Source organism: Triturus cristatus, chromosome 8 (assembly GCF_964204655.1).
Source record: "Triturus cristatus chromosome 8, aTriCri1.1, whole genome shotgun sequence".
Lineage (NCBI taxonomy): Eukaryota > Metazoa > Chordata > Amphibia > Caudata > Salamandridae > Triturus > Triturus cristatus.
Window position 1 is genome coordinate 275,427,422 of NC_140591.1, and position 23,242 is coordinate 275,450,663.

At 43.0% G+C, this 23,242-nt stretch overlaps 1 protein-coding gene across 3 annotated transcripts in view; it reads right to left on the minus strand.

Moving 5' to 3' along the window:
- NPAT (nuclear protein, coactivator of histone transcription) overlaps positions 1-23,242 on the minus strand; it is a 352,831-nt gene that overhangs the window by 143,326 nt on the left and 186,263 nt on the right. For 2 of the 3 annotated variants that reach the window (XM_085621511.1, XM_085621512.1), the window contains one exon: positions 15,639-17,312. In XM_085621511.1, coding sequence (XP_085477637.1) covers positions 15,639-17,312 — 1,674 coding nt within the window. The remainder of the gene's footprint in view (positions 1-15,638; positions 17,313-23,242) is intronic. The other variant, XM_085621513.1, reaches the window with a different exon arrangement.

Sequence of the window (23,242 nt, forward strand, 5' to 3'; positions counted from 1 at the left end):
CGTCTGGCCCTTCGATCTCGAATAGTCTTTTTCGATCTAAAAGACTTGCAGGCGGGACAGTCTCGAGCCTCGTGTTCAGGGGAGAGGCAGAGGTTGCACACCTCATGAAGATCGGTGTGGGGGAATTTGGACCCACATCGAGGGCACTTCTTGTAGGGAGTTCTTTCCATCAGCCGAGACCGGAGCCGGGATAGGCCCGAAGGCCACCGTCGACAACTGGAATCGAAGAAGTGTCGAAGAGAAGGTGATTAAGATGATTTGTTATCTGAAAAATCTCGATGAACGAGGATTTTGCGTCGATCGTTGAACTGGAAAAGTTCAGAACCGGAGCGCGAAGTATTACATCCGAGCCCGATGGCGGAAAAAAACAATCTGAGGATGGAGCCGAAGCCCATGCGCAAAACGATCCAAGGGAGGAGTCACCGACCTCGTGACTTCCAAAGACTTTCCAAGAGGAAAAACAAACTGCAAACATCCGGGCCCAACACCAGATGGCGATCTATGCAAAAGTGTGTAATCTGCAGCTCATATGCCTCGAACAGCAATTTTGGAGGTCAACCAAGCACCAATAAAGATTGGGAGAAGAGTTCATGCGGAAGGGCATGGAAAAAAAGATAAGTGACGTTACGGCACAGGAGTGACCCATATCAAAGGGTCACACAACCACTTCTGGAGGTGGGACATCGATGCAGCACAGTCCAACTGCAGCAGCTACCAGGACATGGAAAAAGCTTCTGATCCTGTCCAGACTTTAAAAGATGAAACATTTGAGGTTAAGAGTGTCCATGAAAACTTTCATATTTCTATGGCGTAAAATACAGATATGATTTATACTCCATGGTTATCCTGCCACTAATACCCTCAAAATGCTAATAATTACCACCAATATGCTAGGGCCAGCATTTTCCCTGGGGCATCAACCTGTTATGCATGGCCCAAGTAATGCAAAGTATTCCCACCAATAAGTAATGGCAGCACTGTGCCCAGGCTGGAAACCATCTTGGCCAGGATGCCCGAACATCCAGCGCATTTACACTCATACATGCATTTCAACATAGACATACATAGTCACAAATACACAGACCTGTCTGCACATGCACACAAGCACAGACATTCTGTGTATTACTTTTTCCATACTCTACTCTGGCTTTCCAGGCCTGTAGCAGGGCTAGTTTCTGAACTTGTCGATTGTGCAGGCTTCCTAAGATGCATGACTATTCATGCACAGTAAGGCTTTTGGCTAATGACCTGAAAAGCGTGAGGGTGAGAAGGCGCAGCAGGCAGTCATAACTGTCCCCTTCATCTTCAGTGAACAATGCACCGTTCTGCTGAGCACTTTACTGCAGATTCAAGATGTGTTAAAAAAGTGGCAGGGATAGACTTCTCCCAGCTGATAGCTAGCTATGGCCTACCTAAAACAATGTAATGGGCATCCTTGACCCTAAGGCATGGGGTCAAACAACTGCAAATTAGCGTACACGCAGGCCGCCCTTTAACGAAATTTGAAAAATGATTTATAACTAGACACTCAGACAAACGCTTACTTTCAGATATATATGCATTTTTAATTGCACCCACACAGCGAAGTAAAACTCTAGCACAGTGTAGGTGGGAAACCGAATGCGCACGAAAATTCTGATCGAAAAGAATGGCAGGACATAGTACACAGAGCCAGACCCTCCTCCTGCAGTACAGCAGGAAAGGAGATGTTCCTCAAATTAGCGCATTACTGGTACTATACCCCAGACAGGGTGGCGCGCAGGAAGCCAGGGGGAGACGCTCATTGTTGGAGCCGCTGTGGTCAGATGGACACTCTGACCCATCTGCTGTGTCAATGCCCTAAGATACAGCCCTTCTGGGATTCCTTACTTACCGACATAAATGCTACCTACAATACCAATCTGCAGATATTCCCAAGATAAATACTACTTGGCCTCCCCAACGCTCTAACATACCCCTTGGGACCATGTCAGGGAACAGCTATTACGATGGCTTTGGGGGCAGCCAAACAGGTGATACTGGCTAGGTGTGGTACGGAGGGCGTCCCAACCAGGTTGGATTGGTTACATAAGCTTTGGGAGGTAGTAGGAATGGAAAAGCTAACAGCTAGTATAATGCGCAGACTCCCCCGATTTGATCAAACCTGGGGATCCACATTAGAGTTCTTATCAACTAAATGTAATGAACTCACATGTCCCAAGTACATACGAGTTCTCAGACTCACCAGGGGTGTCTCCCACGACCCGAAGACAAGCCTCTCATTGAAAACCTAAGACATAAGAAGATGTACGCTAGTCCCACACGATGAAAGTCATAGCTGGGTTCCTAATTTTCCTCCTCGCTTTCTTCCTTCTCTACTTTATAGTTATAAAATTCTCTCCTCTCCTCATCTATTTTATGATACTTCGCTATCGGCCTGTTGGATGTAGGTGGTGGTTGTTTTGAAAAAAGCAATAAAAAGATTTTAACCATAAAAAGTGGCAGGACTGAGTCTGAACGCCCATATGAAGGGACCGCTACTTAAGCAAGGCATGGGTATGTGTGCATCGCTCACCCCAGCTGAACAGCCCAGTGAATGAATCAAGGAATGGGGAGGCAGTTCAGTTAGTTATGCAAAGCCAGTGCTGGAGCAGCTTAAAGCAGCTTAGGCTTAAGGGCAGTCTCTCAGGAATGTTGATGATGTCACGCCATAATGCAGTGATTGACAATCTAACCTCACTCCTGCCTGCCTCATTGCATCACTCATCGAAAAAAAAAAAAAAATGCTTCACTTTTGTCAGTGCAGGCCTCAGGCAACCTCTGGCTAGACTCAAATTTATCCCAGTCAGTAGCAGAATTAAGATTGGCTCCAGCGCCAAACACACATCCCCACAAGAGCAGCCATAAATAGGGCAGAGGAGGAGTGAAGATGCAGGATTCGCACACCTTTCAGTTGGTATCACATTTTGATGTGGTTATTAGGGATGCCAAAGTGTCATTCCTCTAATGGAAATACTAGCTTTAGGGGTATTTCATTTGACATTACTTGCTACCACATCATAACAATACAGCCAAAGTACCACATCAAACTCACTAAGCGTTCCATCTAAGTAGCTTGGCAGAGTAATAGAATAGCAGAAACAGAGGGTGAGCGGTTTGTTTAATATGCCTGTTGTCCCACATTAAGGACTTGTGGGAAATACTCCATACGTGGCTAAGCGAGGCTCAGTATTCTCACTGGACCCATCACGATTACTTCTGGGTGGACCAAATGGTCTGCAATACCCATTATCCTGAAGCACTACGGAGTAACAGTGGAGGGGAAAACATATGTAAGGGAGATGGTGCTTTTCTGAAAGAACTTATGTAGCATTTGTGACAGTGTAAGCTGGGATAGACTGTGGACCTCATCCATTTCCTTACCAATTCTTAGATGTTGAAGGCCAGGTTTGCACTCCAACCTGTACCTCAGGTCAGAAAACCATATATTCCAGGCATGCCCAGGAACCGAAAAGCTGCCTGTGGCAACTATGATCAAATACCGTCTATGCATCATAGCATCCTTGGAGGCCAACCTATAGTCTGCCAGCATCTATTAGGTTTCATCCAGTTTGTAGCTGTGCAATAATGGGTTGAACTTCACCATATTTTACCACTGCTCAGTGTCACAGCTGATGAACAACACCATGACTACAGATGCCTGTATGGTGAGGGACACAATCCCATACATCTTCCTGACAATACGCTCCAGTTCCAAGCTAGCCTTTGACAGGGGCTAAATGAATGCCAATGTGGGGTTGTAGTAAGCACGTCAACACACTCAAATCTGGTTGGAGACTACTGGTTTTATAAATCTCCTGCCTAAAATTGCCTCCACTTCAATTTAAATCAATAGTGAAAATAAATGACCCCGTTTTTTTTTTCCTAAATCCCCTTCTTTCTGAACGGTGGCATTTATGTTTTAGCCAGCTGTGACTGAGGCTTAAAGGCCCACATACATCTGAGGAAAGGGTCTAGACAATTTTTTACTTGCCTCCTGAGGTTTTCAGCATTGAGACACGTTTTGCAAAAGGGCCTGCCTCGTCTTCACAAGGCAGTCCAGTTCATGCTCTAGTACAAAGAGGAAGTCTGGATATTATAAGGGGTATAGGGAGAGACCATCATACAAAGAGATGTGTTTTAAGCTTCTTTTTAAACGCCACAAGGTCTTGAGTGGAGCGAAGATCGAATAGGAGAGCATTCCAGGCCACGCTAGATTTAATCACAAGGGAACAGCCCCCCAACCTCTGGAGTTTGAAAAGTGGAACATGGGCAAAGCGCAGGGACGAAGAGCGCAAGGCCCGCAAAGGGACATAGAAGGAAAAGCGCCTCTGAAGATAGAGGGGACCATAACCATGGAGGGCACGATGGGCCAAGACCAGAAGTTTATACTTGAACCTAGCCGCCACGGGCAGCCAGTGGAGAAAGCGCAGACGGAGAGCAACACTCTTCCTTGACGGAATGCCCAGAAGCAATCTAGCCGCCATGTTCTGGACCACCTGCAGTTTTTTAAGCAGGTAGCCAGGAACCCCAGCATGGAGAGCATTGGCGTAATCCAATCGAGAGAGGATCAGCGCACAGGTGACAGTTTCTCTAGCAGCCTGCGGAAGGAGAGGAAAAAAATTCCTAAGAGTTTTTAGAAGGCCAAAGCAGCAGCCAGCAGTTTTCTTGATGCGAGTAGAAAAGGAGACACTCTCATCGAACCATACTCCCAAGTTCTTAGCGGGCTGGCCCGAGGAAAGGGGCAGTGGGAAGTCCTGCGGCCACAACTGCTCACGAAAATCAGCGGGAAATTTGCCAAAAAGCAAAATCTCAGATTTTTGTTCATTGCACTTAAGCTGTGCATCCGCCAACCAATTGAAGATGGAACCAAGGCAATGTTGCGCCGCAAGGACAGAGTCCGATGTTTCATCCCAGGTGAACAACAATTGGGTGTCATCCGCATAGGCCAACACCTTAGCCCCAAGATCCTCTGCCAGATGGATCAGTGGCGTAACAAATGTTAAAGAGGAGAGGGCTAAGGGAAGATCCCTGCGGGACTCCAGTGGTGACCGAATGGAGAGAGGAGGAAAATGGAGGGAGCCAAATCTGCTCGACCCGCTCCTCCAGAAAAGACCTAAAGCCAGCCCCAAACAGCCCCTGACACGCCAACCTCTGCGAGATGGGCCAAAAGAAGAGCATGTGAGACCGTATCGAATGCCGCTGGGAGGTCCAGCAGAATTAAAGCTGCCCTTCCCCCGGCATCGAGGCACTCCCGAATGGCCTCCACCACCTCGACCAAAACAGTCTCGGTGCTATGGCAGCTCGAAATCCTGATTGAGCTGGATGCAGAAGTGCCTCGATCTCCACAAATTCTGTTAGTTGCTTATTGACCACCTTCTCACAGACTTTGGCAATGGCTGGTAGAAGAGAGATGGGCCGATAGTTGCCTGGATTAAGGGGATCCAGAGAAGGCTTTTTGAGAAGAGGCAGAATCTTTGCCTGCTTCCAACCCTGAGGAACAACCGCTGACTGAAGGGACAGATTGATGATAGAGTTAACCTCTGGGTGTACACTCTCAGCTACCGCTGCCAGAAGCCTGGCCGAGCAGGCTTTCTTACAGCCCTCCACACTCCCTATACTGTGGGATGCCCAGGTATGAAGGGATTAACTTCTATTATCCTATTTGTCAGTCCTTTTCAGACTCCCAAGTGCCAGGAGACCTTTGCTTGCATTCAATAAGGATCTGCTTCGGCATTCTAGTGCAGTCCTCAGACATTCCATGTAAAGTTTGGTTTCTCCTTCCCTGGTCAATATCTTTTGTCTCCCTCAAGCACTGCCTTTCCCTTTCCTTGAGCTTAGCTTTTTCACTATCCTCACTTCGATTTGGCCTTTCCTACATCTTTCAGCATCTTCCTCTGCACTTGACAAAACCTTTCCGGTGTTACATGTCCACGCTGTGCAGTAAACCACTGTGGAAGTTTTCTTTTTATATTCCTGCTCAGTTACAAAATACACCTCCCTCCATTTTTTATTTTTTTTAACAGCATGGCCTGAATGCAGGCAGTATACCCACAGCAGGTGGGGTCATCCTTAGACATGTTCCTATAACCACAGTTGGCAGAAGCCTAAAACAAGGCCTTGTTCCTAAGTTCTATCATAATGTTAAAACCTACACTTGGTCAGGTTCATGATGCATTACAGACTCTCCAGCCAAATGTGGAGACATGATAGCCCTTTAGTTCAGATAAAGTAGATGAAGAGGCAGAGGACTATCCCATGCATACGCATGTGTGGTATTAATCGGGACAAGGGAGGTGTGGCACGGAGGGATCACTGCAGGGCAAGGGATCTATGTAAAACACAACTTACTGTAAAAATTAGCCACTACTGGAAGATTTCAATCGGCCGTGGGGAATACATACAAACAATGGGCGACGAAGTCGCTGGAGATCAAAATGATAATGCGCCAGGTGATTCAAGAATGCTTTATTAAGCAAGAATATCCAATGTTCTCTTGGAAATGACAAATCAAATGCTGAATAAATTCCAAACTGCTTTTAGAAGAAACCAAAGGAAAATCCCCGATGCATTTCGGGTAAATGACCCTTCGTCAGGAGGAATCCTAAACAATGAAAAGGTAGGAGTAAATATCGCAGCCCCCACTGTAATAAATATGTATAAGCATTGACTGAGTGTGTAACATGCGTAAGTGTAAGTTAATCGTGGAATTTAAAAAAATCGTGGCATTGAAAAAATCGTGGCATTGAAGAAAACGAACTGATATGACATGGTACGCAAACCAAGTGACACGAAAGAGGGAGAATGCTCGAAGAATTATATACAAAGAACCAACACCGGTGGTGAAGATTCGAGGTGATGTCTTTAATGTGCACCAGGTAAAAAGATATAGTGACACTAAAGCTAACGGCAAGAAAATGCCAAGTGAAAAAGAAACGAGAGTGCAACGGGCATATATAACACCCGCTATAAACGTGAAAACTAGCGGAAATATCGCAGCGTGAAGTGGTGTGTAACCGCGTTTAAAGTTGTGCAATACAGGTAATTAAAATATAGTCCCAACCGGAAAAATGCGCAAATGATCAAAACACAACAGCATGCGATGTGAAGTTACCTCGGTTTGTTCAAAAACGGACATCAAACGAGTGCTCGCGTGAACTCTATTGTGTGCTACCGCCGTGTTTGTGTCTTATACGGGCTAAACATTGAAAACGGACACCTAAACGGCGGCCATCTTGAAGTAGGCAAATCAATAGTTAGCAAAATTTAACGCCGCTATACGAATGCGGTGAGATAACCCGCTCATGTCGAGTCTAGTGTAATTTGCTGGGGAAAATAAGCATGGTGCAACCAGTAGTGGAAAATTGGCCGAAAAATGAAAGGAAATAAATAAATGAATTACGTGGCTTAAACAGGATCAATAAAGTTAAATGAAAAAGAAAAAGAAAAAAGATAAAGAAAAAAGATAAAGAGGAAAAAAGGGGGTTGATGGAAGAAAGTTAATAAGAGAAACATGTAGAATTGAGAGAAAACCTACGAGAACAAATATAAATATAAAATGTACGAGGTTATTTATGAGATAATAAAATTGAAAGGAGACATACGGAAATAATTAAGTGAAATAATAGGAAGGAACAGTTGAAAAAATAGTGGGGAATTAAACAGATATAAAGGACAGGAAAAAGAAACAAGAGAAAGAAAAACTAGTGAAAAATAACCACGAGAAAACAAGAGAATCGAGCGTGATGACAATACGTGTAAAGAGATACTTATACTTGGGAACAGGCAACTGATTACATAGCATGTTTAAACAAAACAATTAAGTTCAATCCGATCACTGAGTCCATGAGGTACCAGGGAGTTCATTCTATAAATCCATGATGTTTCACGTTGAATCAGAAACTTGCGGTTGTCCCGACCTTCTTTAAGAGGAACGGTTTCACACACCAAGAACCGTAGCTGACTGACGTTATGTTTATGTTCGTTGAAATGTGTAGCAACAGTGGATTTTAGGTTGTTACTCTTGTGTTCATTTAGGCGTGTTTTGATTTTTCTTTCAGTTTTACCAATGTATGGTAAGCCACACGGACATTTCAATATATATAAACTAAGTTTTTAGAATCGCAAGTGGATGATACAAATAATTTGATGTTAAAGCCTTTGGTTGGATGCTGAACGACGTTGCCCTTGATGATACTGTTGCAATTGCCACAATTGTGACAGGGCATCGTGCCCTTTGGTGTCGAAATGGTTTGGAGTGAATTGATGGGTTTCAATAACTCCATAAGGTTTCTGCTCCTTTCATATGCGAATAATGGTTTTTCTGAAAAAATCTGATTGAAATCGGACTCCACTTGTAACAAAGGCCAATGTTTAAGAACAGCTTTTTTGATGTTGTGGCTTTCTGTGGAGAATTTGGTAACTATGACAGCTCTTGAAGAAGACTTAATGACTGTCCGTTGTTGACCCAGTAGGTGTTTCCTTTGTGTTTTAGAAGACTTGTCAATCGCTTTGGTGAGAATGTATGGAGGATAACCTCTGTTAGCAAAACGACGTTCCATGGTGAAGACTTGTTCTTGAAATTGTTCGGGTTCAGAAATGATGCGCTTGATCCTGAGAATTTGAGAAAATAGAAGGTGACGTTTAAGAGAAGACTGATGGAAACTAAAAAAATGTAAAAGATTGTTTCTGTCAGTGACCTTTCTGTAGAGAGTGGTCTGAATGTGTTGGTTTTTAATGTAGATGAAAACGTCAAGGAAATTTATGTTGGACTCACTGATGAGGAAAGTAAAATTCAATCTGTCGTTCACAGAGTTGAGTTTGGTTTTGGAACCTCGCCAAATTAAAAAAATGTCGTCGATGTAGCGTACAAACAAAAGTAAATGTGCTTCCCAAGGGTCTGTGTGAAGAATATGATTAACCTCAAATTTGTGCATGAATAAATTGGCATAGCAAGGAGCTGCGCAATTACCCATAGACGTACCGTTAAGTTGGAGAAAAAAACAGTTGTTGTGACAGAAATAACTGTGATAAAGTGTGAAGTGTAACAATTCCAGTAAAAAAACTTTTAAATCCTGTGGGGTCTGTGATTGTAACATAAAGTGTTCAGTGGCCTCTATCCCCAGGTTGTGTGGAATTGATGTGTACAAGGAAGTAACATCTATTGTACAAAAAAACATGTCATTCTCCCATGGGGTGGTGAAGTTGTGCAAGATATTCAAAAAAATCAGTAGTGTCTCTGACGTACATGGACATAGACCGAACCAATGGTTGGAGGTGTTTATCTAGATATTTGCCAACGGGTTCGTGGAGAGAACCCTTAGTTGAAACAATTGGTCTCATCGGTGGGTCAGACAAATTTTTGTGTATTTTTGGTAACATTCGCAAAGTTGGACTCCTTGGAAATTTAGAAGTCAAGAATTTGCGTTCCGCTTCTCCTATGGTACCTTGTAGGACTGCTTTATCAATGATGGTCTGCAACACTGTTAGTATATCTGATGTGGGATTGTAATCTAACAGAGAATAGGTGTCAGTGTCCAAAACGTGTTCATCAAGTTTGCGTTCATAATGCACTTTATCCATCACAACAAGTGCACCCCCTTTGTCAGCGTTAAGAAAGGTAATGTTGGGATTATTGGCTAGTTGTTTCAACAAAGACTTGTCTTTAGATGTTAAATTGGGTTGAATAGTTTTATTGTGCTTAAACACTGATTGTAGGTCGTGTTTAACTAAAATTTCAAAAGTATTTAAACAAGATGATGGCGTGCTGAAGAGGAGGCGTCCTCTAAACTTCGTCGCCCATTGCTGTGCTATAAGAGGGACACTGCCCAGTGTTGGGCAGTGCAACTATTGACTACATTTTCCGCCTTGGTTTAGAGGACGCCTCCTCTTCAGCACGCCATCATCTTGTTTAAAATTGTTTATTCTAGCACAAAAGGAGTGCGTGGTATCTTCAATTTGTTGATTTTTCTATTTCGCTAAACCACTACCACAGCACCCATGGCTTATCAAGACATTACAAATCTTACTGATAAACGAGCCGAGACATTTGCATTCGGCAATGAAGAAGTACAACGGATCTACTCCTTGATAGGAGAAATTGAATCAACCCCCTCAGGAACAGGCACTGTACAGAGCAACATTAAGCAATTACTTTACCTAACGAAACGTGAAATCAACCAACGTCTTCATGCAAGCACCATGATCCAATACCATCGCGCTCAACGCATCCCAAGGGGTCTACGAATTTCTCTAAAACCATCGCTTTGTAAAAATGACCCGAAATTTATTGATAGATGGTACGGGATTCTTAATAAGTGTTCATTGGACCTTATTCTGCTAATCATTGAAGAGTTGTAAAACATCTTAGATGAACTCAATACTGAAATATCTCAACTCAAAAGCGAGTTAGCAACTAAAATGTCACCAGAAGAATTAACCCATACACTCATCGATATTAATGATCAACTTGACAAGCACAAACAGGAAGTAAATGAAAGAAAACTTCAAAAGTTTCGCAGGGATACCATTGATTACAAACTGGGGGAAGTTTATAATTGGGCAGAAGTGTACGCACGGAGACGTCAATTCAAAGCACCACATAAAACATCTGATACTGACACTTCACCGGTCAGCAGCGATTCCAATATCACTCGCAACAAACCTAGAAACCTTCCTCGTAGGGAACAACCTCGAACAGAAGTCACGAAGGATACAGAAATTCCATCAACTTCAGCTTCCACTCTTTCATCTTCTGCGGTTCCTTTTTTAGGGACAAGCCGTTTAGATCACGAAGACCCAGGAGGGGCAAGAAAAGACAAAGACACAGCTGCGGTTCCACCAGTGGACAAGAGAATGACAAGGAGTCAACGCTAAGAGATCAAGACAATCTTGTTATCATCATTTCCTCCACTCCTCTTGACAAGTGTCAATTGCAACTACTTCAAAAAGGGTCATCTTTTGTCCCCACCTACTCTTCTAACCTTATGGAAGCAGAAGTAAGCTTTCACAAATTCATGCGTAAGCTTAGATTGAGACATTTTTTTGAGAATGTTCTTACCGAAACATCTGATCAGCCACCGAATACTCTTCAAGGGTTATCGTCGAAAAGTACATTTTCAGCTCCAGTAAGCCACAAAATCCTAGATACTTTTGAAATTTTAGTTAAACACGACCTACAATCAGTGTTTAAGCACAATAAAACTATTCAACCCAATTTAACATCTAAAGACAAGTCTTTGTTGAAACAACTAGCCAATAATCCCAACATTACCTTTCTTAACGCTGACAAAGTGGGTGCACTTGTTGTGATGGATAAAGTGCATTATGAACGCAAACTTGATGAACACGTTTTGGACACTGACACCTATTCTCTGTTAGATTACAATCCCACATCAGATATACTAACAGTGTTGCAGACCATCATTGATAAAGCAGTCCTACAAGGTACCATAGGAGAAGCGGAACGCAGATTCTTGACTTCTAAATTTCCAAGGAGTCCAACTTTGCGAATGTTACCAAAAATACTCAAAAATTTGACTGACCCACCGATGAGACCAATTGTTTCAACTAAGGGTTCTCTCCACAAACCCGTTGGCAAATATCTAGATAAACACCTCTAACCATTGGTTCGGTCTATGTCCATGTACGTCAGAGACACTACTGATTTTTTTAATATCTTGCACAACTTCACCACCCCATGGGAGAATGACATGTTTTTTTGTACAATAGATGTTACGTCCTTGTACACATCAATTCCACACAACCTGGGGATAGAGGCCACTGAACACTTTCCGTTACAATCACAGACCCCACAGGATTTAAAAGTTTTTTACTGGAATTGTTACACTTCACACTTTATCACAGTTATTTCTGTCACAACAACTGTTTTTTTCTCCAACTTAACGGTACGTCTATGGGTAATTGCGCAGCTCCTTGCTATGCCAATTTATTCATGCACAAATTTGAGGTTGATCATATTCTTCACACAGACCCTTGGGAAGCACATTTACTTTTGTTTGTACGCTACATCGACGACATTGTTTTAATTTGGCGAGGTTCCAAAACCACTTTAATTGAGGCCATAGGCAAACTCAACTCTGTGAATGACAGATTGAATTTTACTTTCCTCATCAGTGAGTCCAACATAAATTTCCTTGACGTTTTCATCTACATTAAAAACCAACACATTCAGGCCACTCTCTACAGAAAGGTCACTGACAGAAACAATCTTTTACATTTTTCTAGTTTCCATCAGTCTTCTCTTAAACGTCACCTTCCATTTTCTCAAATTCTTAGGATCAAGCGCATCATTTCTGAACCCAAACAATTTCAAGAACAAGTCTTCACCATGGAACGTCGTTTTGCTAACAGAGGTTATCCTCCATACATTCTCACCAAAGCGATTGACAAGTCTTCTAAAACACAAAGGAAACACCTACTGGGTCAACAACGGACGGTCACTAAGTCTTCTTCCAGAGCTGTCATAGTTACCAAATTCTCCACAGAAAGCCACAACATCAAAAAAGCTGTTCTTAAACATTGGCCTTTGTTACAAGTGGAGTCCGATTTCAATCAGATTTTTTCAGAAAAACCATTATTCGCATATGAAAGGAGCAGAAACCTTATGGAGTTATTGAAACCCATCAATTCGCTCCAAACCATTTCGACACCAAAGGGCACGATGCCCTGTCACAATTGTGGCAATTGCAACAGTATCATCAAGGGCAACGTCGTTCAGCATCCAACCAAAGGCTTTAACATCAAATTATTTGTATCAGCCACTTGCGATTCTAAAAACTTAGTTTATATGCTGAAATGTCCGTGTGGCTTACAATACATTGGTAAAACTGAAAGAAAAATCAAAACACGCCTAAATGAACACAAGAGTAACATTCGGAAAAACAACCTAAAATCCACTGTTGCTACACATTTCAACGAACATAAACATAACGTCAGTCAGCTACGGTTCTTGGTGTGTGAAACCGTTCCTCTTAAAGAAGGTCGGGACAACCGCAAGTTTCTGATTCAACGTGAAACATCATGGATTTATAGAATGAACTCCCTGGTACCTCATGGACTCAATGATGGGATTGAACTTAATTGTTTTGTTTAAACATGCTATGTAATCAGTTGCCTGTTCCCAAGTATAAGTATCTCTTTACACGCATTGCCATCACGCTCGATTCTCTCGTATTCTCGTGGTTATTTTTCACTAGTTTTTCTTTCTCTTGTTTCTTTTTCCTGTCCTTTATATCTGTTTAATTCCCCACTATTTTTTCAACTGTTCCTTCCTATTATTTCACTTAATTATTTCCGTATGTCTCCTTTCAATTTTATTATCTCATAAATAACCTCGTACATTTTATATTTATATTTGTTCTCGTAGGTTTTCTCTCAATTCTACATGTTTCTCTTATTAACTTTCTTCCATCAACCCCCTTTTTTCCTCTTTATCTTTTTTCTTTTTCATTTAACTTTATTGATCCTGTTTAAGCCACGTAATTCATTTATTTATTTCCTTTCATTTTTCGTCCAATTTTCCACTACTGGTTGCACCATGCTTATTTTTCCCAGCAAATTACACTAGACTCGACATGAGCGGGTTATCTCACCGCATTCGTATAGAGGCTTTAAATTTTGCTAACTATTGATTTGCCTACTTCAAGATGGCCGCCGTTTAGGTGTCCGTTTTCAATGTTTAGCCCGTATAAGACACAAACACGGCGGTAGCACACAATAGAGTTCACGCGAGCACTCGTGTGATGTCCGTTTTTGAACAAACCGAGGTAACTTCACATCGCATGCTGTGGTGTTCGGATCATTTGCGCATTTTTCCGGTTGGGACTATATTTTAATTACCTGTATTGCACAACTTTAAACGCGGTTACACACCACTTCACGCTGCGATATTTCCGCTAGTTTTCACGTTTATAGCGGGTGTTATATATGCCCGTTGCACTCTCGTTTCTTTTTCACTTGGCATTTTCTTGCCGTTAGCTTTAGTGTCACTATATCTTTTTACCTGGTGCACATTAAACACATCACCTCGAATCTTCACCACCGGTGTTGGTTCTTTGTATATAATTCTTCGAGCATTCTCCCTCTTTCGTGTCACTTGGTTCGCGTACCATGTCATATCAGTTCGTTTTCTTCAATGCCACGATTTTTTTAAATTCCACGATTAACTTACACTTACGCATGTTACACACTCAGTCAATGCTTGTACATATTTATTACAGTGGGGGCTGCGATATTTACTCCTACCTTTTCATTGTTTAGGATTCCTCCTGACGAAGGGTCATTTACCCGAAATGCATCGGGGATTTTCCTTTGGTTTCTTCTAAAAGCAGTTTGGAACTTATTCAGCATTTGATTTGTCATTTCCAAGAAAACATTGGATATTCTTGCTTAATAAAGTATTCTTGAATCACCTGGCGCATTATCATTTTGATCTCCAGCGACTTCGTCGCCCATTGCTGTGCTATAAGAGGGACACTGCCCAGTGTTGGGCAGTGCATCTATTGACTACATTTTCCGCCTTGGTTTAGAGGACGCCTCCTCTTCAGCACGCCATCATCTTGTTTAAATTGTTTATTCTAGCACAAAAGGAGTGCGTGGTATCTTCAATTTGTTGAATACATACAAACAACAACAAAATCTTTATAAAAAACAATACTGGAAAAAGAAATTTACAACCGCTCAATGATACGAAAGCTCATTTATGTGCAGAGAAATGCAACCGCTGGATCACACAGTAAGTAAGTCTCCGCTGCCAAATGATACTGCTAAGCTCAAGACACATCAAGCATATTTCCATATCGCAGAATCAGCAGCTTATGAATGACTGCTGACAACTGTTTGGAAAGCAGCTTCCTTATAGTGTACTGTGCAGAAAAATAATGCAGGCACCGTTAATTATCCAGCACTAGCACAATTAAGAATCCCACTAAACAATTTCAATCACCTGTTCACGCCACTTTTCTCCTACTCATGAATTACATGGCCTATAATCCTACCATTTGTGCACAGAATGTTTCTTGGTATCAATAGGTTTCCTCAATGCATCTCACTGCACAACTCAACTGCAAAAGTAGTAATATTCAATCCTTCACCAGGTTTGGGATTCCCCAGGCAAAAATGAAAGCACATACAAACTTCAAATGCTTTTCGCTCCTTTCCTGTCTCATTGTTTTATCAGTTTTGCTTGAACACCCCTCTTTGTAGTACAGTGCACATGCGCAGTGACTAAGGTGGTCGACTCTGCTTTTCGAAAACAAAAGCTCTTCCCATCGCTACTATCACATAATTTTAGCACCATCAGCATTATTCCATTGCCAAGGCAGCAAACCTAACTCTAAGGCTAGCCAAAAAAGAAGGCTGGCCTCTCCCTAACAATTGTCACATACCTCAACCTACCAGATCCTAACAAAGCCAAATCCATCTAATCTTATTTTTAGCCACAGTAGAAAATTTACCAAAAGATTACAAGACTGGATTATAGTAAACAATATAGTAAATCGGCATATCACATCATATAATGTCAACTTTAAAGATTGGTGACCAAATTCTGTAATGAAAAAACATGTACTTAATTATTTAATATATCTACTGCTACTTACCTTGAGAAACTTTAGGAGATAAAGTCTGCCCCACTGAAAACATGTTTCTTGGTCGAGGAGGGGTCTGAACTTGGGTTTGATTCTTGGCAGATATAGGAGTAATTTTAGACTGTGATGCAGTACCACGGTAGGTTCCATTATCCGTCATGCAATTGGTGATGTAAACATTATTTGACTGTCCAAATGATGTACTTGCAGGTATCAACTGTAAAAATCCACCATCCTGGGAAAGACTGGGTGCAAGGGTAAACACAGTGCCATCTTCAACCTTAAAACTAAGTGTACTGGAAGCTTGATCGCCGAGTGTGTGCAGAGGAAGACACTGATCCACAAAGACTACATCTGAAACTTTTTCTGAAGAGGTTACAGACTCTTCAGCAGATGCACTCTTGGGTGCCCCAGCATTTTGGACTTGTATTTTACCTGGAGAAGACAATATTATGGTTGGTACATTGTCTCCGCTGATACTAGACACAGCATTGCTTAGCTCAGTATCCCCTGAATGAGATGTTTCATCACTGATTATGATGTTTAAGGACATTATGCTTGAAGGATCTACTTCGGATGAGTGCCTGCTGCTGGAAGGAACATTACCAGCAGATGTTTGAACAGTGCTAGAGTCTATGATAGTAAATACGCTTTCTGAACCGGGAACAATATCTCTGAATAATGCAGTAGCCACAGTATTACTTGGAGTAGAGGTAATTACGTTTTCCTTCTCTATGCTTGATATAGCTTGTAAAAGATTTTCTGTATCTAAATTGGTTGCTGCAGAAGACACAGGTTCTTTTGGCACTGTTAAAGTAGATACAATTGCCTTGGAAAATGTAGCCTGAGTATCAACATTCTTTACAGGGGATTTAAGGGCATCAAGTGGCTCAGGCTCAACTTGATGCTGCTCTTCTTCTGAACTAGGCTGGCAAGAGGTTTCTGAAGGACTTAAACCAGCAGAAATATTATGGACATCAACTGGATCGGGGGGAATAGGGCGAATGCTATGAGGTGACACAGAGGCATTTTCAATTAAAGTGGTGTGTTCCTTACTACAGTCAGAGGACTGGCATGACACAGTGCTACCTTCATGATCATTGTTCCTAAACTGTTTTACTGGCACTGCAACAAAAGGCTTTGGATAGGCTTCTTCAGATAAGGGCGCAATGTTTAATATATCGGGTTCACACTGAAGGTCTGGTCTCCTACCTTTGCTATTTGAAATATCTTCCATTTCAACATTTGAAGTAACTAGTGAATGCTCTGGAACGTCAGACTTACTAAGTCCCAATCCAGGAAGCCTTTGTTCATTAGGAGGGAAATCTTCGGAGACTGGCAATTCCTTTTCAGTTCCCATTACGATCTCACTTTGTGCTTCCACCATAGACGAGATGGGAGTATTGGGAGTTACTTCGACTGGCCTCTTCCCTTCATCCGTAGGACTCTGCAGATGGTCAGATTCTAGCATATCATGCTCAGGAGTGACAACTGTCTGTATCTTGCATACTTGTTTGTTATTTTCAGCATTTAATGAACCGGTGTCCAACTTTTCTTTCTTTTTCTCCATGCTCAAGCCAACTGTGGTTGGTTTACTATTCTCGTTTTTTTCCATGGAGTTGTCAGAATGTTTGGTCATTGAGTTACATATTTTTTCTGATGAGACATGTTTTCCGTGACTATAACCTGCAAGTAGAAAAACTTTGTTTACAATTCAAAAAAATGTAAGTGTCATCTTATTGCTGGATTAGACAATTAATTTACCTTACGGGCTAAATGTGCAGTATTTTTTAACATTGCCTAATTTTCTAGCTTATAAAGCAAAGAAACAGTTGCTAAAAAAGAAATGGTAAAAACAATATACAAGTAATAGAACCACCCAATCAATGAGGTGGTTATAGTTATCTGGTAAGCACTAAGATTCTTCTGGATCTTTAAGATTTTGTTCACTAAACAGAGTCAGATCTAAATAACTAAAATGCTGCTCTCCATGTAACACAAACCAGTTCATTATGAGTTATGCTCATGTGAGTATGTCTGTTAGATGCAAGTACAAAGTACAGTCCACTTTACAGTTCAAGCTCCCATAAGTAAATGAAAACCAGCAATGACTGATGTATGTCTAGGTTTAATTAGTTTACAGGCTGAGGGGAGAATAAGGAACTTCGGCGCTCAAGACAGTGCACAAATATTAATACGTAAATGTCAGTTTGTGCGGTGCTCAAGAGGAGGGATATCATCCCTGCATCCATTAAACCAAAGTGGTTAAACGACTGACACAAGCCTCTAAGCACACGCAATAGTGTACAAAAACAGTCATCCAGACGTCCATATATTTTCCAGTTCTTTCTTTTATTAGTTCAGAGTCCTCTTCCAGCCAACACAAGATTCTTCAGTGGGCAATTCACCTCTCGAGTGCTGTTTTGAGCCAATCAAATCTCAAGTCGGGAATATCTACTCCAGGCTGAAACTAATTTCTGGAATACAATATGTTCTATCGATCCCAAATGTCAAAGTTCAGGCGTGTTCGCACCTTGTATATAAATGGTGGTCAGTATAAAGGCCAGTGTTCATGCAACTTCTGCTGCGGAGTGTACACCCGCTCTTCCTTCCACCACTATACACTTCATTTCACTCTAGTAGGTTCTTTTTCATCCTTACTTTCTCCCTTATTCACTCTTTCTTTTCCCCCTCTTGTGTTTTAGTCTCTCTTGCTCTGGGTCAAAGTTTGATGAGGTAAAGTTAAATTCCAATCGTCAGAAATGGGTGGAACCAACAGCTAACATTAAGCACTACTAGTAACTGAAATAACAGGGTCCACTCAGTGTATACAGCAACAGGGATCTAATGTACATTACGAGCATCCCAACGGCCAAATCGGCATTTAGATATTACACATTTTGAGTAATGTGCTGCACTTTATTTTGATAACTAATTTTTATTATAAAGGGTGCACTTGTATGCCAAGGATTTCTTTTGAAGCTTAAAATTGCAGACAGCTATGATGCCAAGGAGTAAGAAGCAAAACTGCCTATACTTTGGGATAAAGGAAAACAAACCATCGTTCCTACTGTGGAATTGGTCAGCCAGTTTATGACACCATGAGCTGTTTTTCAAAAGTAGGACAATGTAAACTTAAGCACACCACTGCTTCCTTCTCAGCCACATTTTCAAATCAGACAACTAAACATGAGGGACCACAATAGGTCCATTACATAGATCACTAGATTGGTTACTCTATGGGTTTAAAATATGTACAACTCATGCAGAGAGAATATCTTTCCGATTAAAAAAGTGCTCACTGTAGCTACCACAAATAAAAAGCTAGCAGCATTGATTCATTGTTTCTGAAAGTGTTTTGTCTCACACAGAAATTGAGAATTGCAGCAATAGCAAATTATTTGCAGAGCATGGTAAGCAACTGCCCTTTGGATTTGCATGCTGTGCATTATTCCCCCATCTAGTGTTTGGGCCCATGTTAGAAATGGGGATCTCTAGTTGGCAGCGGCTGGAGCCGATGTCCAAATAGGGATTCTTCTTCCTAAGTCAGAGTAAGGAGTTACACCCTTTGATAACCCCTGCTCAACCCTGTGGTAACGTAGCACGAGCAGACAGGCCTATCTCAGAGGCAGTGTGTGAAGCATTTATGACCATACACAATAACGCAGTGAAGACACTACAAAGGGACACCACACAAGTAGCTGTAGAAAAATAAGTATCTTTATATAGACTTAACACAAAGCTCAAAAGCGATCAAGAAACCACAATGCACATAATTACAGATTCACTTCAAAAGCAATAGAAGCACTCAAAAAACGTGTGGAACGAACTTAGTTCGAGGCCGGGGTCCACGCGACCAGATGATGCACAATGCACCTGAGATTTAAAGGGGCACGGCACGCAGTCTCACAAGAAAGCCGCGGTGATGACAGGCGGACTCGCAACGGCCACAGATCCCTGCTGTAGCCGTCCGCGGCGTGCACTCACGATAATTCTGGGACGGGGCTTAAAGGCAGGCACCCAGCGGCACCCGCAGGTGCTAACAAGATCCTCGAAGTGGTGACTAGTGCGGGCATTTAGCGGCACAGCTTCTCAGCTGCAGCGGCCCACACTAGTGATAGGGATGATTCTCGTAGGACCGCAAATGCGGGCACTCAGCAGCGCAGCTCCTCAGCTGCAGCGGCCCACAAGAGAGAGAGCGATGATTCTCGTAGGACGGCAAATGCGGGCACTCAGTGGCACAGCTCCTCAGCTGCAGCGGCCCACAATAGCGATAGCGATGATTCTCGTAGGACGGCCAAGGCGTGCTCTCAGCGGCAACAGCTCCTCAGCTGCAGCGGCCCACAATAGAGATCACGATGACTTTGGTAACACAGGCAAATGTGTGCTCTCAGCGGCAACAGCTCCTCAGCTGCAGCGGCACACAATAGAGATCACAATGACTTTGGTAACACAGGCAAATGCGGGCTCTCAGCGGCAACAGCTCCTCAGCTGCGGCGGCCCACAATACCGATCACGATGACTTTGGTAACACAGGCAAATGCGGGCTCTCAGCGGCAACAGCTCCTCAGCTGCGGCGGCACACAATAGCGATGCAATGACTTTCAGCCCGCGTTCCCCACAGTAGAACCAGAGGCTCTGGAATTCTCAACAGAGGCCTCACCTGCACATAGAATCCCTCTCAAATAGGGATCCGAACAGCTGATGGGTGAAGTCTAATGTCCCTCAGACTTCAGCAGGAGGCAAGCTCAAATCAGGCCCTTGGGTAGTTGCTTCAGCAAGATGGATCGAAGTTTCAAAGTCCTTTCCCTCTCGTTACATGGACAGAGGTTTGTCTTGACATCCAGAAGTAACACACCCTGTAGGGGTTTTAGCACAGATCTTCATACCCCAAAAGTCTTTGTTCTCAAAAAGTCACAAATCACTGAACCCAGCCAGAACCAGTTTGGTGTCGTCCTGGAGCACTTTATTTACGAGGCTATATCCTGCCTTGCAGGGAGAGGGGGTCTGTCAACAGACGCACAGTGGGAGGTTGAGCCATCATTCATCTTGCCAGGCACAGCCCTGCTCAGATCAAAGGGTCACCCCTCCCCATACTCCAACTGCAGATCTCTCTATTTAATCCAGGTCGGTCTCAGCCTGCCCTGACCCTCCAAAACCAGACAGCCAAAACACATAACAGCAGAGCACACGGGAAACCTACTCCCCAAAAGTGGTAGTTTTAAACACAGAATATAAAAATAATTTTCACTAAAAGATGCACTTTAATATTTGGAGCTCAGGCATACTAAATTTGACTTTCCTATCCTGTTCCTTGGGTCAATTAGGATTATACCAATTCATACAGTCAATTTACAATAGGGAGCATTCGCACTGTGGCACTGAATGGCAGTGGCACAGCGCCCAGAGCATCTAACACCGGCAAACACAGAGGGGACAAAAGCGAAACATGGAAGGGAGACCTACGCCAATGGTGTCAGGTCTAACACGCATCACCTCCAGCTGAAATGTGGGGAGAACTACTCACCCACTTGGGAGTTTTCATCACTAAGGCGGAAAGATCTGGACAGACCATCAGCATTGGCGTGTTCTGTACCAGGGCGGTGTTAAACCGTAAAGTCCATACCCTGTAGGGAAATGGACCACCTCAACAACTTTGGATTCTCTCCCCTTATCTGCATCAACAATCTGAGGGGCCTGTGGTCTGTCTGAACCCAGTTTCTTCAGTGCCCAGCCCACAGCAAATGCCTCATGCTCAATTGCACACCACCTCTGTTCCCGTGGAAGTAACCTCCTACTAATGAAGGCTACAGGTTGGTCTAGGCCCTCCTCATTGATCTGTGACAGAACGGCCCCCACACCATGCTCAGAAACGTCTGTCTGGACAACAAATTATTTTGCAAAGTTGGGCGCCTGAAGTACTGGTGCTGTGCACATGGCAGTCTTCAGGGCGTCAAAAGCTTTCTGACAGGTGTCAGTCCAGTTCACAATCTTTGGCTGCTTCTTAGAAGTCAGCACAATCAGGGGGGAGGAATTAGGGCTTTTTTCTCATAACCATCTTGTCCTTGTGTAAGCGTACAGCTGACTGACTGTACAATGGCTGGTCTCGTAACGTAGAGTGACTGATTCCAGCTGGGAGAACTTCTTCTGCTAAATGACCTCTTAGATTAGTGCGGCCTTCCTTCCGGCCAGTTCCTGGCCTACTATGCCATGGTCAGGATATATAGGGAGCTGTGGCCTGTGAATCGAGGGGAACCGGATAGCCATGGTTTACTACAAGGGCTGGTGACTCCAGGCTTAACAGGACACCTTGTGAAATGGCTCTACAGAGCACAACTAGACATGATCACGAAACTGCTATCTGACACCTGAGACTGGTGGGTGCTGTTACTCGCTAGGGACTTGAAGGACATAGGGTAGAATAGATCTATGGAGAGCCCTAGGCACATTTCCAGAAACACCAGTTTAAATATGTCCAATTCAATTACTTGCACATGACGTACTAGACCCCCCACCAACTACAGGCTATGTATGGAGGTGAACACGGTGCCTGTCCGAGATGCGAGGAACCAGATGTTGGGTTTACACATTGGACGTTGAACAGGCCAGAGTTGCAAGATTACTGGGACGCTGCAATTGCCTTGTACACAGAAATTTGCCTTTGCAGACTATTCCTCTGGCCCAAGGCACGCAAGATAGGCACTAGATTCATGGATCTTGCATTGATCCTAGCGAAACGGCCCATAGTCCAGAAGTGGATGACCAAAGCGAGCCCCACACTCAATGCCTGGGAAAGGGTGGAAGAGAGGGCCCCAATTAGGGAAGATGCCCAGGGAATCGGGCCCCGTCCGTTAGCAATGCTATGGGCAGAGATACTTCGAGCCTGAGACACCAGACACACTACCTCACCAGATACCATGATGAACACACAGTCAACCGATGACGCTATAGAATCCCCTAGATGAGTGGTCTTTACAAGGTGAGAGGAGGCCTGCTTGAGTCGACAGAATGTAATTTTACACCCCCCCCCAACTACTCCCACCGGCAAGACATTACACAGTTGTTAGACATCCTGCTACAATTTTCTTTGTCACCAACCCCTCTATGCCCGCAGGACGACTTTGCATTTTTTTGTTTTGTATTCTCATTCGATCATAACTGTTTCATATGTTTTATCACTATGTTAGCTGTCAACAGCATGTATGTATCCACAGTCAAGAATCTTGGATGACCAGAATGCTATGGAGCAGCTAAGAATACGGATATATGTATAAGTTCCGTCACAAACTACAGCCGGTAAAGTCTATTTTTATATGTAATCTGAAGTTCTACTTAGGTTCTAAGTGAGTAGAAGATGGTCCTTGGGCACTTGATAACCTCAGTTGACATTAAGCCGAATGAATACCGGTATTATGTTTGTAGTAATGAGGCTCATCCGTGAAGACTATACCCACTGTGTATTGGGGTGGAAGCGCCTGCTCTTTCTTGTATAATTGCATTGTAATACTTAAATTCCAATAAAAACATGTTAAAAAAAACAACTTGTCCTTGCGTACCTGCCAGTTCCTATGTAATTAGCGCTTGCAAGTCCCTGACTTTGTAAGGAGGTGATCTCT